This window comes from Macrobrachium nipponense, chromosome 15, assembly GCF_015104395.2.
Source record: "Macrobrachium nipponense isolate FS-2020 chromosome 15, ASM1510439v2, whole genome shotgun sequence".
Taxonomy (NCBI): domain Eukaryota; kingdom Metazoa; phylum Arthropoda; class Malacostraca; order Decapoda; family Palaemonidae; genus Macrobrachium; species Macrobrachium nipponense.
This window is the reverse complement of record NC_087208.1, coordinates 79999470-80025407: the sequence shown is the minus strand read 5'-3', so window position 1 is coordinate 80025407 and position 25938 is coordinate 79999470. Positions and strand designations below refer to the sequence as shown.

At 41.3% G+C, this 25938-nt stretch overlaps 2 protein-coding genes across 2 annotated transcripts in view; one reads left to right on the top strand and one right to left on the bottom strand.

The window, feature by feature from the left end:
- LOC135226729 (uncharacterized) overlaps positions 1-25938 on the bottom strand; it is a 149911-nt gene that overhangs the window by 13015 nt on the left and 110958 nt on the right. The window lies entirely within an intron of this gene.
- The window catches only part of LOC135195083 (FK506-binding protein 15-like), a gene marked incomplete at its 5' end in the record, with an annotated part of 30290 nt that continues 8722 nt past the window's right edge, over positions 4371-25938 (top strand). Inside the window, 4 exon segments of the mRNA XM_064221461.1 lie at positions 4371-4721; positions 4923-5015; positions 20981-21061; positions 21192-21395. Of these exon segments, the coding sequence (XP_064077531.1) occupies positions 4371-4721; positions 4923-5015; positions 20981-21061; positions 21192-21395 (729 nt within the window).

The following is a 25938-nucleotide window of genomic DNA, read 5'->3' as shown; positions in this document are numbered from 1 at the left end:
GAACGCTTGGCCACAGCAACCGATCAGTGATCAGCACCTTACGGGAAGCTGTACCAGCCTACTACTAAAGGGGGCAGGGGGCAGTAGGCCAACTGGCACCCCTAGGGGGTGGCCAGTCGTGATTGCTTGGTCACAGCAACCGATCAGTGACTACCACCTTACGGGAAGCTGAACTAGCCTACTACTAAAGGGGACAGAAGGCGGTAGGCCAACTGGCACCCTAAAGGAGGCAAGGCCAAGGCAATACACAACCTAACAACATAAAAATAATATAATAATGAGGCATCACTGGAAGAGTCGCAAAGGGGGACAATAAGGTGAAAAAAGATATACCCAGCAGTGATCCAGCCTAGCCCTTCGAGATCGATACGGATCCGGTCAGGTAGGCTAGATAGGCCTCCAAGGACGTCATGACGTGGACGGTAGGAACTCAACCAAACCCTCCAAAATCGAAATTTCGATCTGGTCAGGTAGGGAGGATAGGTCCAACAAACATGACAAGAGAGAGACTCTCTATCCTAGATCGTCCTCCCCGCGAGCACTGTAGCACAGGCAGGGGGTGGGATGGAGGGCCTAAGGGGTGGAAGGGTAGGGACACCTGGCCTACCTTCCAAAACCTAGCCTAGGCCTGGTCGGGTAAGCCAGGGAAGGAGAGCAAAACTTCCACCCTCGCAGTGATATGAAAATCATAAACGTGCATAAAATCAAGTGCATAGCTAGCTGACATGGAAAAACAATAAAGCATGCATGCAAAAATCGCAAGAGAGAGAGAGGACTCGCTCTCTCTGCAATGCCAGCGTACGATAGGCTAACTAGAGCCCCAATACACTACACACATATAAAAATACATAATAAAGAATACGTATGAAGGGGAACTAACATGCTCCTGAGGGACTGAGGAGAAAGCCAAAGGCTAGAAGCATGAAATAAACAATAAATTAAGGACCCTAGAGAACGTCAGGAGTGCGTTCGAGCCTATGTCGTATAATAAACACTGTAAAATCAGAACTCCAGATACAGCAGGAGTTATGAAAATGCACGGGAATACGAAAAACAGTAACTATAAAACCGTGAGCAAGTGTAATCATAAATAAATAAAGATAAATAAACTCACGCGTCTGGTGATGCACCCAAGATGGCTGATGAACTAGCGACACCCCGGTTTGTGAGAACTAAGGGGCCAAAAAGGCTAAAAAGGGAATACATCGTGACCACACAAATTACCAAAAGGCAAAAGGGAATACTCAACTTGGATGAAGAAGCTGGAGCTCTGCAGCAGACATAGCTTCGACAAAAGAATACACAAGGGGAGCAGCGAAAGACACGTGCGTAAACAATGCAGCTAATTACAGGGGGGGGGGGGGAAAATGAAAGATGCCTGGCGTGGGTAGTAGTAGTAGCGAGCGGAAGTGGAAGGGGTAGTCTTTGTAACGGCTCTCGCCGTGGGAGGGACTTTGAAAGGAATCTTCTAATTGGCAGAAGTCCTGTGATAGTGGCCTCCACTCGCCCCAGTGCTTATACCGACGCCCTTGGGTGATCGAGCTGAAGGTAGTAACTTAATCATTCCATTTTAGCTTTTTCTCTGGTATATTTAGAATCTATTTATACTTAGAAATGCAAGCTACAGGATCATTTCACCAGCAGACACAGGTCAAACCCAGAAGTAAATCTCATGAAGAAATGAATGCTTTACAGTAAAAAGCTGAAATGGTAAAGAGCCAAGAAACAGGAGAAAATGGTATGGATATTTTATTAGATTTATTTGAAATATTAATGCAAATAGGAGCGGATGAAGACATACTAGAGAAGTAGCAGAGGAAAGTTGTGACGGACTGGAAATTATTAGAGAAACATTGGTTAAACCAAAGACAAAGGATATAGAGAAAGAACAAAAACAAGCTATAAGAATATACAGTGGAACCTCAGTTTTTGTATGTAATCCATTCCAGAGTGTCTCATGAAGTCCAAAATGTACAAAATCCAAAACAACAATTCCTATAAGGAAAAATGTAATAACAATTATTGCATTCTAGACACCCAAAAATATTAGAAAATTTCTTCATAGAGAATAAACACAGTTTTACATACAGAAAACAATGAGCAATAATTATAAATGACTTTTGAAATGGATAAGTAAACTTTTAACATTACTCTTATCTTTATGGAAGGCTTGTTTGCATACGGAAGATAGAGAAGAGGGGAGAGGCAGGGTTAAGTTAATTATATCTTAGTTTTACCGGACCACTGAGCTAATTAACAGCTCTCCTAGGGCTGGCCCGAAGGATTAGATTTTTTATGTGACTAGGAACCAATTTGTTACCTAGTAATGGGACCTACAGCTTATTGTGGGATCTGAACCAGAGTGTATCGAGAAATTAATTTCTATTTCCAGAAATAAATTCCTCCGGTTCCGCGTTGGCCGAGCCGGAGGGGAGAGGGAGGAGGAGAGGTTATTGTTTGGAGGGGGAATGTCCCTCCAGAGGGACTTCAGGTATCAAGGACCTGTCTGGGTTTACTTCTCTTCGTTTTTTGTTGGCACCATCTGGGGTTACTTCCCCTCTTTGTTTTTAACTGGCACTAGGACCAGTTTGATGTCTCTTGAAAATTTGCCTAAAATTAAGCGTGTTGGAGAGACAAATTACAACTTCTTTGTTAGGATGGTAATTCTCCACGAAATTTCTTACATCACTCCACTTTGCTATACCTATTTGCTTTTTGAATTTTTCAAACCAGCCTCTGCTGGCTTAAATTCGCTAACAGCAGAACTTGTAGTATTTTCTTTATGAGATTGGCATGCAACATCCTTGCCTTTTCACAAAATATCGTTTCTGACACTATCTCCCACTAACTGTTTTTGGTTGCTAAACCAATGACAACTTAACATCTCTGTTTCATTAAATGACATTACCCCTTTCGCAATATCAGCAGCCTTGATTTATTTTTTCTTTGCTTGGATGGATCTGATTGTTGATATGGACTTGCTGTACATCCCAGCAAGATCAGCCACACATACACCACTTTCATACATTGCTATGAGTTCTTTCTTAAATTCTATAGTGTATCTCACCTTCATTTTACAGAAGGGATGGCACTTGGAACTTTCTTTGGCCCCATGATGGCTTATTTAGCAGTTGCACTTGAATAAAAAAAAACATAAAAAACAAAGAACAAAGACATAATGGGTTATGAGAGAACATGGGATGCTTTGTTTGGGAACTCGGTATAGGGCCTAATCACGACGTGCATCCTGGAAGGAGCATTTCTAGGTGTACGAATTCTGAGGAAATGCATGAAACTCAAGCAAAAATTTTGTTGGAAAAAGTTGACGAAAACTGAATCGTACAAAGACCAGGGCATACAAATCCGAGGTTTGACTGTACCTTTATCTCCTAAAATATGGGCAGTCCCCGGTTATCGGCAGCCTCGGTTATCGACGATCCATTTTTATGGCACGTCTAACTCCAAAAATTGCCGAAAATAACCAAAAATAGGAGATTTTCGGCATCGAAATTCCCTGATTCAAGTCGTCAGAACAGAACCTCTGTTGATAACTGGGGACCTGTAATAGTAAAACCTATGGAAGGAGATATCCAAAACACTGAAGTAGAAGAGAACCATACTATAGATAAGACTGATTATGTCAAGAAGAGATTACTCCATTACAAATACAGTCAACCCCTGGTATACGAGAGGATAGGGACCACAAACACCCATGAATAGCTAAAATCTGGAAATATTTGACATCCCCCTCTAAAAATGCTTATAACTGGCTATGAAAACACTTTAATTTCAAAGTCATGTTAAAACATTGCCATTAGAAATATATGACTTGTGGCAACTTGTGAAAACTATTCAAGTTACCCTCATTTTCAAGTACATCCATTTTTGCTCATACCTTAAACTATCATCCTACACAGATCATATTAGTATTTAAAACACTTTACCATTTCAAGGTCCTTTTAAAATATTACCCTTAAAATGTATGGCTTACAGCTTACAACTAAGTCTGAAAACTATTCAAGTTACCCTTATTTTTAAGTAATAAATCCATTTTCTCTCATACAGTATTGAAGCAGTCCAGTTTTCTTTGTACATTAACTGGGGAAACACTGGGAAGTAAATGTAGTGTGAGAGAGAGTTATTGTGAGGTGTCAGGCTGCTTACAGCATTTGAAAATGTTTGATAATAGGTTTCTAACTGAGAAAGTATAGATAGTGTGTAATAATTAGCCACACACTATCACTTCCAACTTTCATATAAAATATTCAGTACTTTACATAGAATACAATATCACTATTAAGTGTTGAAGGTATACTGCCGCAAGTATTACTAGCATATAAAGTAAAAATGAACAATATTTTATTTTTCAGAAAGAAGTACAGGAATTCACAAAGTTATTAGAGAAACAGGAAGTAGAGTTGAAGAACTTGAGAGTACAAATTCAGGAAGAAGGAACAAAAAATATAGAATTGCAGGGGATTTCTAATTCCCAAAGAGAAAAGGAAATGGAATTATATCAGATGGTGAAGGAGAGGGAATTGGAGAAAGAACGACTACAGGCTTCATTAGACACTAATAAATCCACCATAATAGAAATGCAGAAGGAAATTTCTGATCTTAACAGCAGACGTCTAGAACTTGAAGGACGTTTACATGGTGCTGAGAGTGAACGAGATAGTCTGAATGAAAGGCTCAGACTGACACTGCAGCAGATGGAAGAGGTAATACAAGTTGAGGCTGTTCTTGCATTCCCCATTTCTCATTAAGAGAATGTCCATAGAAATATTAGTGGGCTAAAATTTTTAATTGTCATTTTCTTTAGAGATGATTATGGTTGTCAGTAACAGTCATTGTAGCGACAACTTTTTGCTAAACTATACTAAATATGTACTGTGAAAGAAATAGAGAATTCTTATTTTCAGAGAACCAGAGGTGATGGAGAGAGTAGTACTGAAAAAGAATTGGAAAATCAGTTGCGAGACGATGTAAAGACCAAAACCTCAAGAATTAACCAGGTATTTCTTTAAGTGATATTTATCCAATTAGCATATGTTTATTTCCCATAGCCTTTGAGTGATTTTATAATTATTTGCTTCATTGAAGTTTGTTCATATCCTGGGTAACCTTTCGGTATTTTTTATATTATCAATAAATACCATTTCTATTATGATGATACATGACTATTTTTATTGTTTTGTCAATCTCTGTAATCAAAATTTTACTTTTTCTTGATGTATTATAAGCTATATATTTACCTACATTTATCAGTGAAATTAAAGTGAAAAATTAAAATAGAATTTTAAATTGATAAAATAAACTGCTAAGTAAACAATGAATATGAAAATAGGAACAGAAACAAAGTGTAATAAATTTCTTTGACAAAAGTCAAGCTTACAGATATTCAGGAAGGGGAAAAGTACATAGATATAGTCCTATGAAAATCTAAAGACTAGGACCTAGGATTGGTAGTGGCTTAAGGCCAATTCACATATTCACAGGAAATTTTTATGTACAAATGGAAGAGGACAAAATGAGAGAGACTGTAAAAGCAAGGTCAAGGATAGAACCCCAAAACCAGGAAAAGGATGCATGAACTGCAATCATTCTTTTGCTTTTCTAGCATGATGCCTGCTTTTATGGTCACCAACCAAACACTGTAGCACCTGTTAACCATGTGGAAAAGAAATGCAACTTTCATAAATTTAAATGTGTTCATATAGACATAAATATATGACATTTAAAATAAGAACAAATACAAATTGTTACTTAGCAGCAGCTAATTATTTACAGCTCATGTAGATACAGTTCTACTATGCTAAATCTACCAGGTTGCGCACCCTTCAGTTATGCGTGATTTAGTATCTGAAGGTAAAGGTTATAGCCTTTATTAATGATTTATAGTAGTATCTTCTTTATAAAATATGTAAAATACCTTTGCCATAAAGAAAGAGCAATTGTAATTCCTTTTCAGAACTTAATTTGGTACTTGTAAGTGCTTTCATATAACAAACCCCTAACCATTATGGAGCAGTTTTCTTTGTTTACTGAAGGTGGCAGTTAGATTCTAGTTTGTCCTTTCTGTACTTACATAATAAAGAAATTATACAAAATCTGAACAGGGGACTCCAAATGTTGTAGTATCTGCTGTATTAAGTGATCATGCTGGAATTCATAGTACGTACAGTACTGCCCCCCTATCTGTGGATATGTTCCAAGAACCCTTATACTAAATCCTGTAAACTGCCAGTAAAGTTCCAGTATGTACTATACACATGCTGATCAAACAAACAGCCTGTGAATGCCCATAAAAACCCATTGCCACTTTTAATGACCATTATTGGCTATACATGAAAAAGAGTAAAAAAATTGTGTGTACAGTATTTATTATGCTACAATATAAATACAGGTAGTCCCCGTTTATTGGTGGGGGTTCTCTTCTCAACAGTATGGCAACAACCGAAAATCGCCAATAACTGAAAATCTGTGATAATAGTGCCGGTCCCTGGTTATAGGCGCTGGTAACTGGAGATCATCACGTTGGCTCCAAAAATCCAGTTATCGTCGTCGCTAGACAAGTGCTGTAAAACAGATCACTGATAACCGAGGCCGCCGATAATAAAAAAGTTAGACTAATGTAATGAACAATTTATTCATGTCCATAGTACTAAATGCATAATAGTCAAATTGATACATATATGCCCATATAAACCCCAATACCTCATATAAGAAACATAATTGATTTTACATGACAAAAAAAAAAAAAAAAAATGGATACAGTATTCCTTATACAGGCAGTCCCTGTTTATCAGCAATCCAGTTTTATAGCACTTGTTTAATGATGACGATAACCGGATTTTTGGTGTTGATATGGGCCGATTCCCACTTAACAGTGGCGCCAAGTTATCTGTGCCGATAACTGGGGATTGGCAATATTATCGCTGATTTTCAGTTATCGACCCTGACAATAAATGAGGACTGCCTGTACAAGTAAACAAAATTATTTCCAACTAATGTAAGTGATAAGTTGATTGATTTATGTCTATTAAAACTGGCTTCACAACACCTAGGTTATTGATGCTGTAATAAGGGATTTTGACAAAGGAAAAATATATTTCTGGGCGATGGGTTCGTGTCGCCCTGTGAAATAATCCTTAAGTTCATTATTTCAAAGGTATATGATCTAACACATACCAGAGAAAAAACAAATTTAAGAGGATGTCAGTATAACTGACTCGCTCACTCTAATGAAAAGAGAGTGTCGGTATGGTAACAGGGCGAGTGAGACCACTACCACGAACCCATTGCCATTAGAACTCTCCTACATCAAAAATCCCCACCTGCAGAGACTGATCCATAGGCGGAGACGGCCGCATTACTACTACTACTACTACCCACGCCACGCGGACTGCAGTGCCTCTAGTGGTCATCCTTGTCGTTAGATGCCAATCTTGGGCTGCAGGGCGGGACACGGGGGAATTTCACAGGGCGACACGAACCCATCGCCCAGAAATAGATTTTTCCTTCGTCAAAATCCCTTTTCTGGGCTCAGTTCGTGTCGCTGTGTGAAATAGTACCAGAGAAACAGCACAAGATGAATATACAGAAAAGGTCTCAATAAAACTATAAAATAAAATTAAAGGTATAATGGCATTGATTCAAAAGTTATCATACAAAAATTTCTCTTACAAATTCAAAGAGACTTATAACTAACTTAATATTAATTCAAACAATCAATGATACTTATTTAGCATGGTGAGTGAGATAATATAATAAAAAGACTCACTAAAACTAAAACAATATACAAAACATAGTAAACAATAAAGGTGTGCTACCCTAGCATAAAACTAAGGGGAGCAACACCCAAAGATATTTCATAATATACAAATTGGTGTGGATGTCCCTAGCATAAAAATAAGGGGCATTCCACTTTAATGTAATCATAGCAGCTAAGGCTAGAGAACCATATAGAGCTTAACGGTAGGGTAAGAGACATATTAGCTGAGGTAGGTAGAAAGGAGACCTGGATCTTCAACTACAATACTGTGCAGAGTCAGGGGAAACTATGTTTCCCACTGCCACGCTGAAATTTTAAGGATTCCTAAGGACTTTAGATAGTGACGCTTGAAGACTGTCGGCAATTTCCATCCAGTATATTTCTTAAGATCACCAAAATTCATATGTTGAAAATAATTAATAGAGGTGGCTACTGCCCTGATATCATGTGCTTTTGGGAATGATTCAGGATTAGCTTGTTTAATGAAGTAAAGGATCTGCTGCCTGATCCCTTTTACTGATAAAGTGCCACCTTTTTCTCTCATAAGAGAGGACCTGAGGATCTAGAAGATGTCCTAGACAGAAAGGCTCGTAAGGTCATACTGGACAAAGAGAAGGGTCTTGGGGAAGGGGGATGACCTTCCAAGGGGCCCACCTCGCTAAAGGATCCTCATTTTTAGCTAAAAAACTACGATCCGGGGAAAGCAAAACTTCTCCTGAAGGGAGAAATTCAACATGCCCTGCATCTCTGGGTAGAGCTGACAGTTCTGAAATTCTGGCCCCTGAGGCCAAGCTTAGTAAAAATAGCGTCTTTCTTAGTAACATTATGAATGTGCAAGAAGAGTTGTCAGTGTCTGAAGCCAGTTTGAGGACGTCATTTAAAAACCATGAAACTGAAGTAGGTCTTTCAGAAGGCCTAAGTCTAGCACAGGCTTTGGGAATAGACGTAAAGTAATAGTCTGTTAAGTCTATTTGAAAACCCAACTGAAAGATTTTCTTCAAAGCTGATTTATTAGTGGTAATAGCGCTAGCTGCTAAGCCTTTTTCAAATAAGGACCTGAAGAAGGATATAGCTAAATTCACTGTCATGGTTGTGGTGTTTGTCTCACTCAGGAAAGATGCTAACTTTTTGACAGCAGCGTCGTACTGTCTCATAGTTGATTCCCTCTTATCTGATTCCAAGAGGAGGATATTCTGGGGATCAATACCTGCATCTTTTTTAGCCGCAAACTTCATGAAGTCCATAAAATTAGGGTTTTGAGAATTCCTGAGGAAGTGAACACAGTCCTCATTTGTACTGATTGAGATAGTTTGGGATTGGGAATCCGTCGAGGCTGGAGACCCAATTCCAGAAGCAGAGGGTACCAGTTGCTCTTTGGCCAGTCCAGGGCTACTAGAGCTACTTGTCCCTTGAAAGTCCTGAGTTTGTTCAGAACTTTCAAAAGAAGATTCACTGGAGGGAAGATGTATATCCTCCTCCACTGATTCCAGTCTATGGACAAGGCGTCCGTGGCATAAGCCAGAGGGTCCAGGTTGGGGGCCACATAGCAAGGTTGCTTGTGGTTCGCTTGTGAGGCGAAAAGATCTACTTGGAGATCTGGGACACTCTGGCGTATCCACTGGAACGACTTGTTGTCCAGAGACCACTCTGATTCTAGAGGAACTGACCGGGACAAGGCGTCCGCTATCACATTCCTTACTCCTGCTAAGTGGGTGGAGGATAGATGCCATTTGTACTTGTTTGCTAGAGAGAAAATGGCTATAATGATATGGTTCACATGTTTTGATTTGGATCCTCCTCTGTTGATGCAGTGTACTACAACTGCACTGTCCAAAACCAGTTTTATATGAGAATTCTTTGGTGGAAGGAGCCTCTTCAGAGTAAGAAATACTGCCATAGCCTCCAAAACGTTTATGTGGAGCTGGTGGAACTGAGTTGACCAAGTTCCTTGGACTTTTTTGAACTGAGAGTATCCTCCCCAACCGCTTAGTGAGGCATCTGTGTGGATAGTTAACGCTGGAGGAGGATATTGAAGAGGAACTGACTTGAACAGATTCTTTACCTTCGCCCATGGACGAAGTTTGTTGCGAAGGATTTGCGGGATCACTGACAACTTGTCTCGAGATTTGACATTTGCTCTTGAGCGCCAAACTCGATTTATATCTTTCAACCTTGCTTTCAGGAAGAACGTCCGTCACTGAAGCAAACTGAAGGGAACCTAGGATTCTTTCCTGGTTTCTCCTTGAAGCCTGTTTGTTCTTGAGGAATTGCCTTACTGACTTGGCTATTTCTCTCCTTTTGACCACCGGAATTGACAGATTGTGGGAGGATAAGTCCCATTGGATGCCTAGCCATTGAAAACGAGTCTCCGGAGTGATTCTTGATTTCGTTTTGTTTATTTGGAACCCCAGATGTTCCAGAAATTGAATTACTTTGTTTGTGGCTTTGCGGCATTCCTCGACGGTTGATGCCCAAATCAGCCAATCGTCGAGATACGCTACTACCATTATCCCTTGTGATCTCATTTGTGGAACTACCACTTCCGCTATTTTCGTGAATACCCTGGGGGCCACATTCAGCCCGAAGGGCATCACTTTGAAAGAGAATGCCTGGTCTCCCAGTTTGAAGCCTAGGTATGGGCGAAAGTGTCTCGCGATTGGGATATGATAGTATGCGTCTGTAAGATCGATAGAGGTGGTGACGGCCCCACGGGGAAGTAAGGTCCGTACCTGTGAGATGGTCAGCATTTTGAACTTGTCGCAACGAATGAATAAGTTTAGTTGGGACAAGTCTAAGATTATTCTTCTTTTTAATGAGCCTTTCTTTGGCATGCTGAACAAGCGCCCTTGAAATTTTAGATGCTTGACTCTCGACACAACTCCTTTCTGAAGGAGCTCCTCTGCATAATCTGCCAATTCCTTTGATGGTGGTTGAAGGAATGATTTGGTTGGAGGGGGACCTTTGATGCAACTCCAACCTAATCCCTTGGACACGATGCTCTGTGCCCATTTGCTGAACCCCCACCTGTGACAGAAGAGGAACAGCCTCCCTCCTACCTGGGGAACCTCGCTGCTGTTGTGTGGGATGGCCTCCACGTCCTCCTCGGAAGTGCTTACCCCAGTTGGTAGCTCTTCCTGCACCTTGTTGCCGAAAGTTACCTCTGGCCCTGCTTCCCCTGGCGAACCTATTAAAGGTTTGGAAAGCTTGGCTTTCAAACATAGGGTTGAAAGCAACAGCATACGAGGTTGAAGGTTGACCTTGAGGGGACAGCAAGAGAATGGGCGGACTCTGGCCTTTAGATGTTGATGGCTGACCAGGTTGAGTGACTGGGACAGCCTGAACGAAATGCTGCTGCTGCTGATGCTTTTGGTACGGCTGGAACCTCTTAGTTTTCTTTAATTTCTTGCCAGAGGAGGAAGGGTTCTCCATCTTCCTCTTAGCTGAGATACCCCACCGAGCTCTAAGGCTTTGGTTAAGTCTCGAAGCTTCGTGGTGTACCTCATTGACCGATGACTCCGGAAAGAGGTCTGCTCCCCAGCTGTTTGAGGCGAGTAGCCTATTTGGTTCATGCCGGATAGTAGCCTCTTGGAGGACATGCTTATGGCAGTTCCTCCTTGCTACTATAAAGTCATATGCATCAGCTTGTTCAGTCTGCATTTGAGATTTGACCAGGATTTTGAAGAGGGGTTCCGAGCCGTAGGTTAGGGCAGCCACTTTGGTTATGACCAAGGAGTTGAGCGTCCTCCCAAGCCTGGTCCTTGCATCGAACTCTGCCTGAATGAGGTTTTCAGGCAGTCTAGGCAGCTTGTCCCCGAACTGTTCCATGGCACAGTCCGGTTTCAACTTACCTACCGTGAAGGTAGCCGGCAGGTTCTCCCACAGGTCTCCGAACGCCGGGAAGAGAGGAGATGTAGGGTCTGCTTCCTTGAGCTGTGGGAGAGGTTCGTCCTTCATAGCCGCTTGCATAGTAGTTTCCATCAGTTTTGTCGTAAAGGGGAGTGGTGCCTCCTCCTCTGTGGCAAAGATGGTAAAAGGGCTTTTGAAGGCTTGGAGTCTGGTGTTGGAGCAATCCCAGTCCTCCAAGCAATGTACCCATTCCCTCTGGGCTTGGTCCCTACTGTACAGGACAGTTTCTCTAGGGATTTTGTCTTCCCTATTGAGAGCTGTCTCTGTCAGCCTTGCATAACCCATGAAAGGCGGAGTCAATCCGGCAGGGTGGAACTCGAAGTCCTCGATCCTTCTTGTTCCACATTCCGGGATTGAGATCATGCCATCCTTGAAGGGAGCATAGGCTGCTACCCTCCAAGGATTACTCATGGAAAATGCGTGAAGGGTGTCGTATGCTGGTAACTGGGCAAGACCAGTTCCTGCTACTGGAGGGTCGGCCTGAGGAATCTGGTTCAGGCCAGCCAGGCGATTGTCGTGGTCTGATACACGCTCAGACAGGTTTTGAATGGACTGACCTGACTGATTTAGCGTATTAGAGATTTGAGCAAACATCTGCTCAAACCTCGTACCGAGCGATCCGACCATCTCGCCTACTTGCTGTAAGACACCTGCCGAAAAGGCAGCGGGGTCGAAGGCACTAGGTGCCGTGACCCCGGCAGGAGTCACCGGAGGAGTTCCGGCAGCAACGGGAGAAGGTACAGGCTCGGCTGGAGCGCGGACCTTCTCCTTAGAGGACTTGCCTCGTGACCCTCTAGAGTGTGAAGGCTCGGACTTCACTTTCACTGCTTCGGTATGGGACGCCGAAGACTTACGAGAAGAAGAAGACGACGGTCTTTTGGACGCTGTCTTCTGTAGGGTCTTCTGCTCTCTGTGTCCCTTCACCTTAGGGGGCACAGATAGAGCAGGTGTACTAGTAGGGATCTCTGATCCCGTAAAGCCTTGGAATGAAGAGGAAGAAGGTACAGGGGAAGAAGATCCAGGTGCACCCAAGGGAAGCCCTTGAGCGCCCAACAAACCTACCTCAACTAATAGATCCTCAGCACCTACTGTCATAGGCTCTAAATTAAGGTCGAGTGTGGCCACGTCCGCCACGATGTCCTGGCTACCCTCTCCAACCAAGGCTTGCTCCACCTGCTGCTGGATGGATGCAATTGTCGGAGCTGCCGCGGCGGGATCCACATACCCAGTTGCCTTGCCACCGGGGAAGATCTGGACAGCCAACTTCTTATCAAGGATATAGGGCTATCCTTTGGGGGCGTTTTTCCTGAAGCCGCCTACCCAGGCCTTCAGGGTAGCCAACACGACTTCTTTAACGGCGGCAGCCTGAAAGAGAGGGTCATTGTAGTCCTTACACCGAAGCCCCGAGGACGAATTATTAACAAAATAGAATATGAACCAACAAAACTTAACACTAGGAAAGGTAGCAGCATGTAACTCATAATGGACGAGAGTAACCTATATCGATATATACTAACTCCATCCAAGAATTGGCTCACAAGGTCGTAGCAAATGGTGCAAGCCTCGTGATGCCAAACAGTCAGGTCCTCGTGGCGGGTAGCACAAGGACCGTGGGTCCTGCATACTTCATGGCCACAGGGGTCCTGGAGGACGGCGTTACACTCCGCCTCCTGACAGTTAGTAGCCTGTAATTGAAAAGATACATGATTATCAACATAAAACACTTACAGTACTACTATAGTACTCCGTTGCATGCCGGAGTATATAAAAGGTTGGGTATCATCCTCCCCTGAACTACGTGTGTGGGAAAGTCTGAGACTTTCATATCTGGTTAGAACCTCCTGTGTACACCGGAGAGAAGAAAATGAAACAACCAGATGTTTTTATACACCCATGTAAAGCAACTACACGCCGGAGAACAGAGGAGGATGTCACAATAATAGTAGTAAAACCTACTACGTACTAGCGGAGAGCCCGGATAGCGAGCAGGCGCTCCGCCGATAGTGGAAAGAAGAAATTGGGTAAGCATATAGGACCGACTGGCTTTATGTATCCCCCACCGCAACCGCCGGGGCACCCGGATTAATACAAGCAGGTGTCCCAACCATTGAAGACGGGGGAGACCAAGGAAGGGGAGGGAGATCAAACTCTACGGTGCACACCGGAGGAGGCCGGAGCAGTCAGTGGGAGGGGTGGCCAACCCCCTACCCCCCTGCCACAACACCCGAGCTCCCCCAGGGCCCGAGGCAAAAACGATGTCCGCCAGAATCCCAGCTGTCCCGCGCTCCCGGGACCCCCCTCCCTTACTGGGAGAGGAGATGGGAGAAGCTCGAAAGGTTGCCATAGCGACCAAAGCGAGCCCGGACAGACCCCCCCTTACCGCACAGGAGGGGAGGAAGGGAACTGGAGCTAGGGCGACCAGAGGGACCATGCGATCGCTAGTGGACCAAGGAGTGATAAAGCAACAAAACTGACTAGGCCAAGACCACATGAACTCAATGTACCAGGGAACGGAAATGCAACAAACTGTATATGAATATAATGCAACAAAACCGCCTAGGCACAGGTCGCCCTAGCCGCTAACCCAAATAAACATAAATATCATCACATCGTAACAAAAAGAGAGAGAGAGAGAGGGAAAACACGAGTGAGAGAAAAAGAAGTCCAGGAGGAGAAGGCTAGTTCCGAGGAACCAGTCAACTACTCAAAAGCTAGCTAAAGCCGATACGAAGAGCAAAGGCCAGGATGCCGGACTAGAAATTCGAACACTCTAGCGCCTAAACACCTAGACAAAGAGACATGCATGCATGAACTATATCTAAGGCATGGCTGTGAATTCCCTAAAAGGACGTAATACGATGCAAAATCTTAAAAGCGAACTAAAGTAACACGTAACCTATAACCCATGGAAGGCTAAAATATAGGAAGACGTCCCAGTATGGAGGACTAAGACGCCTAACCAAGCATGAGGCGAGCCGATGGCCGCCATGCGTCAGACCAGGCGACCGTATTTGGACCTAAAAACGGAAAATACAGGTTCCTGGCTGACAAAAACTAAATCCAAACCTTTTCAGGGTACTTAACTTAGCTGCGGCGATAGCGGCACGTTCCATGGTGATAATAAATCTTACGAAAGCAGGCACAACACGAGCAAAAGGAAGGCACGTGTTACCAGTTGAAGCTAACGAAAAAGGATGACCACTAGAGGCGCTGCAGTCCGCGTGGCATGGGTAGTAGTAGTAGTAGTGGCCGTCTCCGCCTATGGATTGGCTCTCGCAGGTGGGGATTTTGATGTAGGAGAGTTCTAAATGGCAATGGGTTCGTGGTAGTGGTCTCACTCGCCCGTTACCATACCGACACTCTCTTTTTATTAGAGTGAGCGAGTCAGTTATACTGACATCCTCTTGAATTTGTTTTTTCTCTGGTATGTGTTAGATCATTTACCTTTGAAATAATGAACTTAAGGATTATTTCACACAGCGACACGAACTGAGCCCAGAAATAATTAAATAGGACTCTTAAAAATAAGTTTTAAAGGAGTTTCATATAAAAACATCCAAAAATATGTATATGTATGCACATAATATATGTTCAGATACATTTTCCATACATACACATACTTTATGTATATGATCTAAATTTTGTTGAGGAGGCCCACCTACCTTTCAAATATATATCAAAGCTCTATTCATATGCAGAACAAACCCTCGGTCTTAACAATAGGATTATTTCCCATGCAAGCTGGTAAAAGGTCGGATCAATCTAAGATTGAAAAGCAAGGAATCTGCGACCTCTGGCAACCCTGATCGTCCAATGTGTTGTCTGGCTGGAATCCACGCATGTACGGCTTGACTAGTCAGTCTTTTCCTGACTGCCTTGGAGATACGTACGCTTTCACTTTCTCCGCCAAGCCAGTCCTTTGTTTTGCCCTTTATTTCTCATTGTGTGTGGGTGTTTGCGTACTTTTAGTTATGGATTCCCATGGATCTTCAAAGACTTGTCAGTGTATGTGCCCGGATTCCCCTGATCAAGGTTTTTGGCTTCCATAGCAACCGACCAATATTCGACATGCAATAGGTGTTGAGCAAACGTTTGTACAGTGACCAACCCCTGTGTAGAGTGTTGGGCATGGCCTATCTCTCAGTGGAAGCTGTTCTACAATAAGAGAGAACATCGTAGAACATCGATGCTTCCGTTGTGGGAGGGATTCTCCCCTCCTCATCAAGATTCAACAGCTTAGCCGATCAACTCTCAGGCAGGGGATGGTACTATGGTAGTTAGATCTCCTCTCTTTTCTTCCATTGATTCGTCAGTGGAAGTATCGGGAGGAGGAATCAACAATCTTTTATTTAATTCAACTCCTTCTCCTTCATGTTCCCTAATGGTAATATTGCTTCAGGATGAACGAGCACCCAAGATGGTGGTGCTGTGGGCATCGCTGGGGCTATGGGATCCTCCATCCTGGGAGGGGTTGTTGTTGCATTTTCTGGAATCATGGACCCCTCCTCCTACCCCCGTAACAGTCCCCCCACCACCAGGTCTCTTCTATGCGGGACCTCAGGGACCCCTCCACCTCCGGGCAGATGAGGTCATCACGTTTGCTACCGTATTCCTCCGCCGCGGAGTCAAGCAACTCATTCTGGGTTGGGAGAGACCATGACGTCACTCAATTCATCCGCCCATCCCATAGTGTCAGAGGCAGCAAGCAGCCATCTTTCAAGACCAATGATGTCATCCCTCCCGGCCATGGCGTCCTCGTCCACTCGCAAAGAGATGTCTGAGACACTGTTTCAGTCGCTTTGCAATAGACTGGAGTCAGTGTTGGAGAGTAAGCTAGTGGCCTTAGCTCTGAAGAGGAAGGGCATTAAGAGGAAGGCAGCCATCCCCCAGCGAAGGCAATGAAAGGCCGTAGGAAGGAAAAGAACTGCGTCCCCGACACCGTTGTCTCCCCTCTGGCGCAATGAACAAAACACTGGAGAGTCAAGGACTTTGTGGCTTCCTCAACAAGTGAGAGGAGCATCTCCCCTACATCCCCTCAACGATCACGGACGCGTACGCGGAGGGAGGGGGAGGTAGGGAGTGAGGATGGGGAAGGAAGGCTTCCTCATCTTGTTTCCATCAAGGAAGCTTAGCTTCATCATCTTCCCTGGTGTCTCCAGATGATGTCTGCAATCGTTTTAGTGGGGAAAGTGATAGGAATGTCTCTCCTACCAACAGACATGCGTCAGCGCATATGCAAGATGTAGAGCAGAGGTTGCTTCTCCAGCTTCACCATCCTCTGTTCCTATTCGTCGCTGCAAGGACCAGAGGGCGCCGACCAAGAGATTGAAGCTTGACTCAACTGGGAGTATTGAGGATCATTGGAGAAGCTCCTTATCCAGGGAGCAGTCACATTCTTCCTCTCGGGAATGAACTCCTAGTCCCTCACATGTCAGCGGACGTGATCTGTTACACAGACGTGGACGCGGTGTGCATGTACACGATCCATTACACGAACGTGAACACGGAAGGATTCATGAATCCTTGTGAGGACCGGGCCTGGGGTCGTATGGGCTTGGCCGACTCCATCAAGGACAGGAGAATGTGGAGCACCCTCAATCACACAAGAGCTGCATTGTTGAGCATAGAAGAAAGCAGGGAGGATATGGACAAGACTAACTTCAACACCTCATACAGAGGTAATTGGGCTCATTAGAAAGTTCAATAACCTGGAAGGTAGAATGCAACCACAATCAACAATGGCGCTGACAGGTATAGAGCCCCTACAGGGGGCCAGACAACCTCTGAAGACTTCGTTCAAGCTACCACTGTTGCAATACGCACAATCAGTGTTGCACAAGATAAATGAACTGGTGGCAGACTGGGATTGTTCACTGCGGGCAAGTTTCTTGCACCTCCCCTTGGTTGTCATAGGGAATATTACTCAACCAACATAGCTCACTTAATGCTTTGCCATCTTAACCCTGACGTGATTTGCCTGAAACCGGGCCTTACCTTGGAACAGGTTAGGTCAATAGGCCCAGTACTTTCTTCCCAGGAGGCACTGACAATGGAGATTACAGCGGTATCCATCTTTCAAACGGTGTCTTGGCTGGACTGGTGGTCCACCACCATAGCCAGGATAGCATCTGAAAGTGCAGCAAGTTGAGCAGTGAACCCTTTGTCACTCACGAGGATCCTGCGGTCGGGAGCCAGGGCGATCTCACACTTAGCTCACCTGAGTGGGAACTTATGGGCCAATCTTCTGTTAGCCAGGAGAGACGCAGCACTCTCCAAGGTAGCTAACGGACTAGATCTGACTCGGTATCGGCCCTCAGGAATGGCGATATCTTGGAATCACAGTTCCTGTTTCCAAGGACAGAGTTGGAGGAGGCAATCGACCACTGAAGAGCTAATACCAAGGACAGGTTAGTACACCAAGTGGTGTCGATTTCAGAAGCAAGAGCTCGAAGCAGATGAGAAGACCGGCACCAGTGAGAAACGGTAAGAACTTGACGGCGTTGAAGGTTCCACAGGCAACCTCACAAGCCAAGTCCGTCTAACAGTAATGCCCCTTTCAATCCAGAGGATTCAAACCAGGAAGGGGTGCGAGGGGCAGAGGCAGTGGGAGCCGCCAATAGAGTGGGTGCCTCTCCCTCTCTGTTGCCACAGGTAGGGGTATACCTTACAGACCTTACAGACCATTTGGGTTTCCCCAGGTCCCTCAGTGTGAGGCACCTCTAGTGTCTACCAGAGAATTGCTAATGCATCTTCCGGTATATTTTGCATCTTCCAATCTTGGATGGTCTGGGATGCAGCTTAGATATTTGTCGAGCTTATCCTTAAACACATCTACTCTCACTCCTGATATGTTCCTCAGATGAGCTGGCAACGCATTGAATAGACGCTGCATTGTCGATGCTGGTGTGTGGTGGATTAATGTCCTGTGTGCTTTCCTTAGTTTTCCTGGTATAGTTTTGGTTAATGTCTGAATCCATTTGGTCAGACATGGTTTGAAATATACAGAATTCCTTGTAACAAGGTACTTTTTTAGGAATTTGATTATACTATTCTGCAGACAGTAACAAACCTCAATGTGCGAGTTTGGGGAAGGAAGTTGAACTTTAAGTAAATGGGAGGTTTACATGTCAGTGAGACTAAAGCTGTTGCATAGTTTTGTTAATTTTATTATAATGGTTTATATAACACTGAAAAAAAAGATGAAGAGTGTAAGAAAATCACAGGGCCAGGTATATTATAATGTATTATGATATACCTGGATCCCCAGGCAAGCTGAACTTCTGTGCCCTTACAAGTATATTTTTATTTCACAAGGAAAAAACTGAAAATGTAGAATAAATAGTTTATTAGAATATATGATCCCAAGAAGACAGTTCAAAGATGGTATCAAGGTTTCAAATCCTTTTATTATAACATACATAGTTACAAACACTGAGTGGAGGATGGTTGAGTGAAAGTCCGAAGGAAGGGTACGGTTAATCTTCTAGATACCTGTATGTACTATGGCTTCTGCAGAACTGTGTAAGCAACAGAGGCTGTAGCTCTTCAGCATTAAGTTACACCTTAGCTAGTGAGTTATAAATAAATCCACAATCAAACTCATTAAGACAGGCAATGAATGATGACAAAATTAGCTTAAAAAAGAAAAGGTACTGAATTAATGGGGTTCATATTAAGTTGAAAACAAGTAAAAAATAAGGCCTTCAAATCAGCACAGAATCGGAACAAATTGAAGGGAAGTTTTTCTAGACCCTAATGGTATCTAGTTTTCATTTACCTTTCTTGTAAATAAATTGCCATTAAAAAAAAATGAAACAATAAAATTTGTTACATATATTCAACAATCAGTCTAAGTTGGACAACTAACGAATGCTGACAAATTAGCATATTCCAATCATGGTACAAAACAAAAGAAAGGAAATTAAGTAGTAGTTAAAAAAATTATAAGAAAAACTAATTATAAACAAACTAAATGGTATTTAAATGTGTAAGAATCTGAACAAACTGAGAAGCATACTATATTCTATATGTTTATGACGATAAGAACTGTAACTAATAAATTTTCTTCTAGTAAAAATATGAACAAATGAACAGATACTGACAAGCATTCATTATTCTACCTAAAACATTTTTATCTACCTTCTTTACAAGGTTGTTTTCTGTTGGCAAAATTGACAAAGAATTTAATGTCTTTAGTCATGGACAACCATGAATATGTCTTTATAAGCTTTAGTTTACTAAAGCTTCTCTCTCTGATGGCACAGTAATAGGAATTGTAAGCATTATTCTTAATGCAATCCACAAATTTGGCTTGACGTCATGTAACTCATTAATGTTTATGAATGTAACGGCTTATTTTGGAAGCTTTACATCTTTAGGAAACAATTCCTTTGTAGCATCCACTTCAGTCAAAAGACTACATCCATTAATATCACTATTTTCTTGGTCTTAACTTATCCTCCAAACCTTGAAATGCTACTTTGAGTTTATTTTCATCTGGCAGGTCGTTGAGGTTATATTCCCAGTATGTTATTGAAACTTTGTAACTGTTCAAAGTTATCTGATAAAAATTTGTAACTGTTCAAAGCTATCTGATAAAAAAATTAATAGCTCAGTCAAATATTACACTGAACGCAGGATTTTTAAAGTTCTTTTCTGGATCATCTGGATTTAGAATCTTGTTAATGTACTCATTCAAATAGTTTTGCTGACAACATTTACTCTCTGAGACATCGCACGAGACATTCATCATTACTCTTTTGTTACAAGTCTCTACTTCATGTCGCATAGTAGGATCAGAAGCAAGCATCTCCGAAAGTTCATCGAGAGCTTCTAGGATTCTTTGTTTTTGTCTGTTGTTTTTCAAAGTTTGTGATCGATCACCATAACAGAAAGAATTAATAATCAGGTTCTAGTGAATTTTACTGCACTCAAGAATTTTTAAATGTTTTTTTATTTCTGTTTATCATCTTCACATTTTATCATTTTTATTTGGAAGATCCCGAACCATGGCTCCCCCTGCCACATGGCGTCTCAGGCAACTTCCTGAATTACAGATACCTTGAGTTGACCCTGTATATCACAACCTTTGTTGATTTACAGAGTGTAATACTGTACGTATAACAAAATTTTCATGTTATTTCAGTCTTAAGATAATGGCACAGGGTACATTTGATAGGTCTAAGTTTTTTGTATGTTTTAAGCTTTATAAGGATGTTTTCAAAGCAAGATACATCATCTTTTAGCATAAACCAATTAAGTGAACATATAGAGTTAACTAGTACTTTAATTTTTTTCCAGTTGGAGGAAGAGTTAGCTGAACAGCAGGCTTTGAATGCTGAAGTTAGACAGGATCTTAGTGAGCAGGTTTCCAAGTATCAGGTAATAATGATGAATGCATAATAAGTTTACATTTCAGTCTTTAGTTTTATTATATTTATATAGATATAGTTTTATATATTATTTATATAGATATAGTTTGATTCACATTACATGTTATATTTTATGTTAGGCACAGATTCAGGAGCTGCAAGGGGAGAAGGCGGCATTACAGAATTCAAATGGTGACGTTAAAAGTACATCAGATTCTGAAGAAGTTGTTGCTACTGTCAAGAAGGTTATGAACACAGTATTTCGAACTCTTAAACCCCAGTTTACAGAAAAGGAATCGTACTCTGGGGCATTTGTCAATCAGACGCTTCTCGCAGTTATAAGGGTATTTATTGCATCTTGTTATACATCATTAGCTTCATTTTAGATCAAAACATCTCTTTTACCTTTGATTTTAAATGTTACTGATATTAGAATAATCTTCCTGGTTTCAAAGGTTTGACTGATGTTTTCCTATATTTTTGATAATGTGTAAGCCATTTGTTATTTTAAAGAGCATTGTGAAAGAATGAAAGAACATGTAGGCTAGTAGTATTGACTTAGACTGATGGATTTCATACTAATTGTGGATACCTTGCTAAAAATGGTAAATGTTGTTTAGAATACTATAACTGGCACCAAGTAATGGCATCTGCTTTTAATGTTAATTAACTTGTTACATTTGTTTTTGTTTTAGCACACAGCAGCTATTGCAAATACCAGGGTTATGCTTTACTTACAAAAACTGTTTATTCAAATGCATTTAGGAAAAACAAGATTGTCATGATTATAGGAGATTTGAAAGATAAAAGGAAAGTTGGCTCGTTTTGGTATTAAAATGTTATTGTTATTATTTTTTAGTTATAATTTTTTGTTTTGTTTTGGTCTATCACAGTCATCGTATTTGACTGGGTGTTTTTATAGTGTGGGGTTCCAGGTGGCATCCTGCCTTGTTATGAGTCCTTCACTTTTCTTACTATGTGCTCTGTTTCTAGAAGCATACTGTTCTGCATGAGTTCTGGAGCTACTTCAGCATCTAGTTTTTCCATGTTCCTTTTCAGGGATTATGGAATCGTGCCTAGTGTCCCTGTGGTTATGGGTACAATTTCCAGTGGCATATCCCATATCCTTCTTATTTCTATTTTCAGGTCTTGATACTTATAAATTTTTTTTCTCTCTCATCTATGCTTGTGTCCCATTGTATTGCGACATCAATGAGTGATAATTTCTTCTTGATTTTGTCAATCAACGTCATGTCTGGTCAAGATTTTAGTCTTATGAGATCTAATAAGTTACCCTTGGCTCTTGATGAGCTATTTACATAGGTTCAATTGGATGTCAATTACAATGCAAAAATATATTTTAATTATTATATTTCAGCAAATATACCCTTATATCAATATGTACAAGATATGTCATAAAGTAAATATGAACTAAACAAGGTTCACAGCATTATAAGAAAATCGATGGTAAGCGACACACTGCATTGGAGCCGACATCAAGCAAGGCAGTACTGTACGAGTCAGATGTAGGCGACCAATAACAGTAATTAGGCAAGAGAGAGGGATTCTGTAAATATAATTATTAACACTGCATCAGAACCCCTATCATTAACTTAAAGATTTATATAATTATGTAATAACAGACTGAAGACAATAAAAAAATGAAATCTTAACAAAACACAATGGAATCTTACAAGTTGGTCAGTGGAGGGCTGCTTTGGTAGTTATCTGTCAGGATTTTACACATTCACTCTATACCTCGGATGATAAGAACACCAACTACCCAAGGATACAAAACTAGAAGCTAAACTGATACCTTCCAACAACGCCATCTTTCTGTGGAAGTGCCAGACATTTACTTGCTATGCAGTTTATAGTCTCGTTTTTCATATTGCACTTCCTCCATATGAGTGAGATATTTCCTTCTGTCGTTTATTTGAACATATCTGGTTCTTAGGACCTGATCTTTTGTGCTGCTGTTAAACATTCTATTGTTATTATTATTATTATTATATTAACAAACAGTCCCGATTTTTGGCACACTCGGTTAACAGCAATCTGGTTGTATGGCACTTACCTACCACCATAAAATTGGAGATTTATGGCGCTATTAACCCAGATATCAGGTGGCACCATAAATCGTCAAATTTTGGTTAATGACGGATTTGCTTATCAGCACCCCACCAAGAACGAAACCCCTGCCGATAACCGGCGACTGCCTATATTATTATTATTATTATTACATATTATTATTATTTACAGGTAGAAGACCCTCTTTTAAACAGGTACTATTAACCCTTAAACGCCAAGCCGGTATTTCTGAAAGTGTCTCCCGTATGCCGGTGGTGTTCGGGAGTGAGCGCCGAAGCGGGAAAAATTTTTTTCTAAAAAAATCATAGGACGCTTAGTTTTCAAGATTAAGAGTTCATTTATGGCTCCTTTTTTTGTCATTGCCTGAATTGTAGTATGTAGCCATCAGAAATGAAAAAAATATCATTATCATATATAAATATTGGAATAGTATATGACAGTGCAAAAAAAAAATTTCATGTATAATTGTATACAAATCGTGCTGCGAGCAAAACGGTTAAAGCTAATGAGTTAATTTTTTTCGTTGTATTGTACACTAAATTGCTATGATTTTGGTATCTAAATAATTGTAAAATGATCAAAGCAACACAGAGAAAATATTATCACAATATGATGCATGAATTTGTAACTCGTGGACGTAAAAAAAAGTTGTTTTAAAAAATTTACCATAAATCGAAATATTGCGCTAGAGACTTCCCATTTGTTGCAAAATGAAGGTAATTGATTGAATATTACTAGACTGTAAGTGTTGTAGCTTACAATAGCAGTTTTTGACCATTTCGGTTGAGTTAAAGTTGACTGAAGGTCGAATATTTTCTATTTATCATTATTTATATGAAAATATTTCAAAACTGATAAAAGCTACAACCATGGATTGTTCTTTGTTGTATTCTACATGAAATTGTGCACATTTTCATATATAAAACTTTATGTAACGGCTGATATAAAACGGTGCAAACATTACGACAAACTTGACAATTCGACAAAAGAATTTCTGATTTTTTCTGCAGAGTTACCATGCGGACGTAAGGAAAGTGTTTTTTCAAAAATTCACCATAAATCTAAATATTGTGCTAGAGACTTCTAATTTGTTGCAAAATGAAGGTAAATGATTGAACATTACTAGAATGTATGAGTTTTAGCTTAAAATTGCATTTTTCGACCATTTTGGTCGAGTCAATGTTGACCGAAGGTTGAAATTTTGGCACTTATAGTGATTTATGTGAAAATATTTCAAAACTGATAAAAGCTACAACCATGGGTTGTTTTTTTGTTGTATTCTACATGAAATTGCACACATTTTCATATATAAAACTTTATGTAACGGTGTCACGGACCCTGGGAGGTCCGCTCCAGGTTAGGTATTAAATAAACAAAGAGAATTCAACATCAACAGTTGAAACTGGGGATACGAATATAGAAAGATACACAAACAGAACAAAGGTTTATTTACAAGCTTACTAACAAAGGTAAATGCAGAATGGTTTCTCTTATTTACATAAGAAAAGTAAAATTTTACAATGCGTGAACTGGGGAAACAATGAGGTAATGAAAATACTTGCTGACAAGTTTTTGCAGCTGTCGGAAAACGATGCTCGAAGCAATTGCTTCACATAAAGAGAGCTGTAACTTCCAATGTCTTCTTGACTCCTTATTGCAGAAAACAATGTCTATTCTTGATACTCGAAGGGCAGGAACTCCTCAAAAATTCTTGTAGAACGTTTCTTCTCTGAAGGCTTGCTCAACGTCGAAATACCTCTGTCGTTCTCTCTAACTGGATGACTTGACTCGAATTCGACCAAACTCTTGTACGCCTTCTTCTTTTATCCTTCGTCTGTTCCTTCTTCTCTTATCTCTCTCTGATGATCTCTCATTGTTGATCTCTGCTCTCTCACTGATGATCTCTGCTCTGATCTCTCACTGATGATCTGATCTCTGATACTTCGTCAGTCGTATATATACAGCAACCTGGGGGTGGGGCCTACCAGCGAACGTCATAGGCTCCCAAGATGACAAGAACGTCTTAGAAGGTTCTCAACGAAATATTGCATCATAATACGCTGCGTTCCTCACGACATGTCGGCGCCTGTTGAGTTCCATACCTCACCTGACGATTCTAGAACAATCATGAGAACAGGCGCCTTCAACACGTGCGCGAATGCCTCTTTGCTGCAGCCCTACTTGAAGAAAATGCATTTTCCTTTCTTTCAATATGTTTTACTTTGCTATAGAGCGATTACCATGACACGTTCCCCAAAAAGAAGAAAAATGAAATCAACTGATTTTATTTTTTTCCAAAGAGAAACAAGAATCAAACAGCAGGGGAACAATTCTGCATAAAGCTTTAATACAGTTAAACATGCGCACTTCTCCCCACACATCCACTCGTGCCAAAACTGAAAACGGTCGTCAGGCTACTAATTCTGAAAAATCTCTAGAGAGGCTATCAGCTACAACATTATCCTTTCCTCTTACTTTTTCCATTTTCTGAACTCTGCTTAAAACTTTGAAATACTAAAACACCTCTTGTGTTTTTCTCAAAACTAATTTCTCTCTGTAACACCGCTACTACGGACACTGGCGGTGGCCACGGTATGGGGCGTTCTTTATAATTCTAAAGTAAGTTTACATGCATCCACTTTGCTCTACTTTCACCCATATCAATTACATAATGTATATTTCCCCTCTTCTCTAACACTGAAAAAGGACCTTCGAACTTAGATAAAGAGGGACCTTCTTTCTGGATTAGTACTAAAACTTTATCTCCTACACAGAAACTCGTCTCATTTGCTCTAA